Raw genomic sequence first — 7,351 nt, forward strand, 5'->3', positions numbered from 1 at the left:
ACCTAGTCCATTCAATTCCCTCTAAAATACCCCAATTTCATTCCATCCATACCCCATGTTTTTTTTTCATTTCATTCCCTCCTTCACCCTACATAACCTCCACCACCCTCCCAACAACACCACCACCCAACATCAACACCCACCACCACCGCCACTGCCACCAGCCACCACCATCGCCGTCCACCACCGCCACCAACCATCGCCATCGGTGGCCGCCACTTAGCACCGCCAACCGCCCGCCACATATATCAACCATCACCCCACCATCACACATGCTACCCACCGTCACCCCTGCCCACCACCGCCGCCACTGCCACCAACACCACCATCGGCATCCTCCGCCACCACCACCCACCTCCACAAACCATCTCCATCAGTGCCAGCCACCCACCACCTCCAGCCACCCGCCGCATCCATCAATCATCGCCCCACCATCACACACGCCGCCCACCGTCATCGCTGCCCATTACCACCTCCACTGTTACCGCCACCACCACCACCACCTCCACCGTTACCCGCCACCGCTCCCACCACCACCACCACCATTCACTACCATTTTAATTTTATTTTTTTATTTTTTTCTTACCTACCAACGATACAAAGTAATGATTCATTTCATTCCTATGTGGTAACCAAACATTTCATTGGAATGGTAATAACTCATTACATTCCTTTGTTCATTCCATTGCCACGTCCATTCCATTTCGTCGTCCATTCCATTACCCCATACCAAACAGACCCTTAGTTTGGTTTATTCAAAACCCAAATTCGAATGGATTTTGCAAATCTTATTCAAACTAGAATCGAGTGAGAATTTAGCTTTGAAATTTTCAATTCGAACAAGCGAAAACCTATCAGCGACCATCTCCAATCTCAAAACAAAACCAATAACCGATTAAAATGTCCTCTCAAATATCCCAACGTTACATCTACAACACCCTCTTTGGTCTTCACTGATTGAAAGCTCTAGTACCTTAAGGTTGGAGCTCTAGACATCCAAGGTTCAGGAGGTGGAATATTGTCGAACATGGGGGGTGTTCAAAAGACGATGGTGGTTCAAAGATTAGGTGTTTTGCCAGAGGTGATAGACGGTGGTGGCAAAGGGTGTCTTTATTGGTCGGCTTTGAACTCGTCTTAAAGATATTGTGGAGGCGGCATCGCTTAAGGTAGGAGGAAGGACTAGGGAGTGTGTTAGAGATGAAATACTAGGATTAATCCATAGGTTTAAAATATTTTTTTAGTTTTTCTAATATCAAAAGCATTTTGATTACTCAAAAAAAGAATTTAATAAAACCACAATTTGAAAATCATAAAGTACTGTTGATAGAACAAATAAAAAAAAAATTGAAACGGCAATCAGCCCAAACCATAGGGAAAAAAACCATCCATCATCACTAGATATAAAGGTGTTACGTGAGTACTAGTACAAAGTGACGACATATATTAAAATACAATAATACAATTTGACAAATAAAATATTAAAAACAAAAATACATAATGGGCCGAGCTGAGCACAACCCCTCCATTCAATTCAATTAGCCACTTAGATGGGCTGAGCCCTTTGATGCAAGCGAGCCGAGCCCCGTGAATCTCTCTACTTTCCTTCCTATTAGATCTCCACACCTGTCCCTCCACTCACACTTGCAACTTCACATTTGAGAAGCACAAGCACGCATTCTTTGGTTTACAGGTTGCTTCTTTCAACAATACGACGTCGAATCGACTTCCATTCTCCGAATTCTCTCTTTGCATATTTTTCTATATTATTTTTTTATTATTGGACGAAACAGAAAAGAGTCGAATTGATGTGTATTTTAAGGTGGTTTTTTTAACTTTAGTTTCCCTCCAAATAGAACATCATCAACTGTCGTTCAAAAACATCAACTGCCATTTGAATCTATCTGTCTGATTGTTTGTTCAACGGATATATTACTTAACCAAACCAACCTTTATAACTTTCTTTCATCCAAACCAGTTTACAACCAACCTACCTTGTTTCTCCATCCTTGAAAGTTCAAACTATCATTCATCATCTTCTCCATTAAAAAAACACATAAAACACCATGCATGGATCACCTTCACCAAACCAAACACTTCTAAATCATTCACCTTGCTAGTTGTGCTTTGGTGATTTGGCATCATCATCATCATCATCATCATCATCATCTTCATCTCTTTTTCTCTTGCTTGAAGAAGCTGGAACATCCACCTCATCATCCTCATCCTCATCCTCATCATCTTCCTCCTCATCCACTTCGGGATCATCATCTTCATCCCCAGCACCCTCTGCAACCTGTGCAACTGGTTGTACCAGGTACCCTGTACCAACATCCTCTTCTTCCTGCCACCATTAAACCACCCTTTGGTTAAACAAATCACTTACATAATTAACAACAGAGCACAAAAAAAAACTGAGATTTCCATATCAACTACTTAAAAATACAGAAAAATTTACTTCACTTAAAAGATACAAACTTTCTAATTTCAAAAAACAAACCTAAAACATAAGCAAATTAATCGGAGCCAATTTAACATGTTTTGCAATCATCTGGGAGAAACTAGTTCCATGATAATTGATAAATGATGCAACCAATATTAACACGCCATGAGATACAAATTAGAACTCGTAACAAAAAAGCAAATTCACACACAGAAAACAAAAGAGAGTAACGGAAATTAATAAAGGCATATATCCAACTCAATAGATAAACGTGGCATAATAAGCTTATCTTGGAGCACATTTCAATCAATTACAGCCTAAGCAGAAGACCAACATCATGTTAATGAACAAGATAATTAAATTATGGGCTCTCTAATCAGTCATACTTGTATAGAAACAATAAAAGATCTAACATTCTTTGTAACAAATAGTTCAATTACGAGCTCTTTTTAACGATAATCTGGCCATATAAAAGAGAGAGAGAAAGCTATCATTACAGATTCATCAATCAGCCACAAGCACAAATATCATTACAACATACACAAGATGAAAATATACCAAAGTTAAAAACAGATGTGGTCTTGTTCTTTCACAAAACCTAATAAACATGCAGACAATAAATCGAGCTATGTCTAGTAAGAAACTCCTACAAACATGATGACTACAAGGCAGAATCTTCACTTGTATGTGTGTGTGTGTGTAGAGAGAGAGAGAGAGAGAATTCACATATAACATAACCTCAAAATAGAATTCACGTACTAGATAACCTCAAATATGGTTCATTTAAGCTCAAATTTTGCTCCCAACAAAACGCCATTAATTGCAAACAAAAAATGTGTTACACATCAAAAACAAAGTGCAACACAATCAAGCAACCTAGATTATGCACGTATGTCAAGAATCAAAACTTCAAAAATTAACAAAACATATCAAAAATTAAGTGTGATAAGTATATATAATAAAATATTTTATTAAAGCGAAGAAAGAAGATACTACCTCATCCTCAGGGTCTTCATCGTCTTCAAATTCTGCTTCTTCAACACCAACTTCCTCTTCTCCGGTTTCCCCATCATCATCTTCATCTACGTCATCTTCACCCTGCTCATGCCCATCTATCTCGCCTTCTGTGCTAGTCACCCACCCAGAACTCCCAGGCTCGCCGTCATCATTATCAACCTCCTCATCCTCATCATCGTCATCGTCGTCCTCATCTTCGACCCCATCTTCTTCGTCGTCACTATCCTCAATCTCGTGAACCTCAATCACGTCCTCCTCATCCTCACCTTCCTCTTCATCAATCTCATCCGAATCGCCCTCATCATCATCCTCCCCATCACCATGAAATCCATTAGCCTGGCCCGCCACACCATTAGACCCGTTGTTCCCGTTCAACCCTCGCACAATCTCCGACTCCTCCTCATCCGCATCACTCTCATCATCTTCATCCACATCAACCACACCGTCCTGCCCAATAGCATGCCCGTTCGTCAGCCGACTCGGCCCTTTCTCCTCGCCGTCAATCTCTCCACTTCCCGGATCATCCTCCTCCCCCTCTTCCGGCTCTTCGTCCTCATCCTCATCCTCATCGGACTCCGGCCGCTCGTTCTCATCGACATCCATCTTATCCAAATACTTCAGCGACTTAATCAATCCAAACACTCGAGATCTGTAATCCTTAACCCTGGTAACCGGACACTCGTACAAATCAAGCGACACAAGCCGCAGCTCCGCCAACGGCCTCAAATCATCAATCTCCTGAATCCGATTATTCGACAAATCCAAATCACGCAACGACTCCAAACCAGCCTGAACCAGGAACTCCAAACCACCAGCAATCCGGTTGTCAGACAATATCAACCTCTGCAGGTTCTGTAACCGAGGGAACTGTTCTAACGACGACACGCCAATATTCGCAATCGATAAGTGTTGCAGGTGTGGAAACCTCTGGAACAGCGACGGATGCGGAAGGCGGCCCTGAACGCACTTAACGGCGCCGTCAAGCGTCAACGTCCGTACAGACGCCGTGTCTCGTTGGCCGTCTAGCGCCGTCTCCACCGCCCGTTCCCAGATCTCGTCCATGTAATTGATGATATCTGAAGTCAATTGCTTAAACCCTTCCCTTGGGAAAAGAAAACGATAATTGGAATTGGAATTGGAATTGGAATTATCGTATTGCTTGGTTAAACAAACAAGCCTAACCCTAGAGTTTAGATATTTTGTCTGGTTAAAAGGAATTGGGGCCGTTGGATTGTGTTGGTGCGGATAGGTGACGTGGAGGGAATCAACGGTGGAGATTGGATAATGGTGTGTTTGTTGGGTTCACGAAAAACAGAGATATCGGAGGGTGCGGTGACGGGATAATAAGTATATATATGCCTTGGATATTCCGTCATTTTACGATACTGCCATTTTGTTTTTTTTTTCTTGATACTTTCAAGTTGGTAGTGGAAATATAAATCGATTAGATGAGAGACACATATTGAATTGGACTAGCTTCGTGATTTAGCACGGTATGCATGCAAACATGTCATCGAATGCGTAACCGGTGTTATCGTTGTTGTATGTGCATGACTTCACAATAGTATGCCATGTACCCGAAGATAGTATGTTTGTATTACCTCTTAACCGGTGTTAGTAAGCACGTCACACAACGGCTGTACACGCGCAATCAGGTGACAGTGTGCACTAACGCTACATTGACCAGCAACATGTTCCGTTTGACATTGTTCTAACCCGAAATTCGTTATGACTTGACCCCTTTCAACCCAAACCCATCCCGACCCATTCCAAATTAACCTTTTTGTATCGACTCATTCCAATCTTAATCTTTTAGACCCATGACCCGAACTCCTGAACCCGCCCGATTCGTTTGCCGGTCTTTAACATGTTAAGTTTTTAAAATGAAAAAAATATAGCAATATCATATTCAAATCAAAGAGAATAAAATAACCATTTTTATGGTATAATGTTTTTAAAAAAATATTAGCGTATGAAAAAGTTATAAACGTTTAAATGTCGTCGGGGTAGTTGTTTTAAAATAAAGGGTATATATGTAACTATTATATATATTAATAAAATGTGATTAAAGTTAAAGGACAAAACTTATAATTAATTTTGAATAACTTAAAAATCAACCATAACATGATTTTGATTTTGCTAAAATACCTCTTAAAAATTAAAAATGTCTATCACTTATACTTTATATATAATATAGGCATAGATTATTAAAAATTAAAATGCTACAAGTAATTTAAAGAATAATAAATTTCTCATAGGGTTATATATTAATAAATATATCATTGGGTATTTGTATTGGATTTAGGTTTGAAGTACTTAATATGGTGCTCTACATGTATATATTTTTTTCTAATGAATTAAAACTTGTCCTTGTCTTAAATACCGACACTATTAAGGAAAGTAAAAAAAGAAAAGAAGTAGAATTGTTGTTTAAATATCTTTCTAATATGTCCCTTGAGGAAAACGTACTTAGCGATGTGAATGAAGTTAGGAATTTGTAGTATCAAAACGCTTAGAAGATAACTCATTTAAGTCTTTGGTCAAATTTGCAATATGAACGGCAGTAGAAACATAGCAAAGTCTATGTCTCTAAGCTAACGCCACAGCTTGTAAGAATTACATGTCAGTCTCAAGATGTTTTGTATTTTGATGATATAATGGATTGATTAATTGGTAGGTATGTTCTATCAATGTTGCAACATTACAACATAACATACGTTGTTATATCCTTTTTTGGGAATACTTTACAAAGTTAATTCATTGAATGGCTTTAGTTACGTCAAAAAGAATGTAGTTTTGTGACTATTATTATTATCTTCTTTCTATCAAAATATTAAAGGAAAAATATATGTATTAAATTAAAGTTAGGGAATAAGGTGTTGTTTGTTTTTTTAGATGTAACATGTCTGCAGTCTGTGTACCATATTTGCAAAAATCTATAGTAGAAGAGGTGGACAAAATCTTTGTAGTCTGTAACAAAAAGACTGTTTTTTAAAGTCTGCAAGCTGCTAAAATAAACTAAAATTTAAATAAACTGAAATTTAAATAAATTGAAACTTAAATAAAAAAGGTCTTCAACATCGAAATTTAAATAGTAATCAACAACACTGAAATAATATACATAAAACCATAATAACATTTTTAAAATCATTTGTTCCGTACTTTGCATTAATTGCTCAGCAATTTCATCTTGTAACTGAGTTATATATTCATGATATGATGCAGTGTCAAGTGCTTCAACCTCGTCTTCATCAGCATCAATGTGCCTATGACTATTTCCAAGCGACACATTCGGTTGATCGTATTGTGTAAACGACTCATCGTCCAAACCCTGCTTCCTAATAAAATTATGTAGCACAAAACATGCAACGGTAACGTTCCTTTGTGTTTCCAATGGAAATTGTGCCATCCTCTTCAATATGGGGAACCTTGCTTTCAAGAAACCAAAAGCACGCTCAATGACGTTCCGAAGTTTTGCATGTGCATGATTAAATATTTCTTTGTTGGTTAACACACGTCTCCGACAAAAATCTCCAAGCCAATACCTCAAATTACGATATAGAGCCATAAATCCTCGTATGTGTGTATACGAGGCGTCATAAAGATAATATTTCTCTGTAAATATTAACAATTAATTACAATATTAAACTAACATATAAATAATTAGCAAACAATAAACATACTTGGTGGTGGAAATGGGAATGGCGCATGTGGATCTGATAGTGCCTCTAATAATATTCTAGAATCATATGCTACCCATTCCCATCCGGCCACAAGAAACGTAAAAATCATGTTAAAATCACAAATTGCAAATACGTTTTGGTAACAATCTCCCTTTTCCCCTCCTCTATATAAATCGTGTTGCCTAGTAGGAACAACAGCATGTATCAAGGT

At 38.5% G+C, this 7,351-nt stretch overlaps 1 protein-coding gene across 1 annotated transcript; it reads right to left on the minus strand.

Moving 5' to 3' along the window:
• Positions 1–1,865: 1,865 nt before the first annotated feature.
• Positions 1,866–4,550, minus strand: LOC143601443 (uncharacterized). Its single transcript, XM_077078849.1, has 2 exons — positions 3,437–4,550; positions 1,866–2,341 (listed from the first exon to the last, which is right to left on the minus strand). Exons 1-2 carry the CDS (start codon positions 4,517–4,519, stop codon positions 2,114–2,116), a joined length of 1,311 nt encoding a protein of 436 aa, XP_076934964.1. The 5' UTR covers positions 4,520–4,550; the 3' UTR covers positions 1,866–2,113.
• Between the last annotated feature and the right edge of the window lie 2,801 nt (positions 4,551–7,351).

The sequence above is a fragment of the Bidens hawaiensis genome, unplaced genomic scaffold, assembly GCF_021521415.1.
Source record: "Bidens hawaiensis isolate Kalapana, Puna unplaced genomic scaffold, B.hawaiensis_p1.1 tig00056287_1, whole genome shotgun sequence".
Taxonomy (NCBI): Eukaryota; Viridiplantae; Streptophyta; class Magnoliopsida; order Asterales; family Asteraceae; genus Bidens; species Bidens hawaiensis.

What these genes read in the sequence shown, in the direction of transcription:
- LOC143601443 (XM_077078849.1), bottom strand. Translation starts at nt 4,519, where the DNA reads ATGGACGAGATCTGGGAACGGGCGGTGGAGACGGCGCTAGACGGCCAA. An exon ending in ATGAAGACCCTGAGGATGAG is followed by an intron (nt 2,342 to 3,436) that starts GTAGTATCTTCT and finishes TAATGGTGGCAG; the next exon opens with GAAGAAGAGGATGTTGGTAC.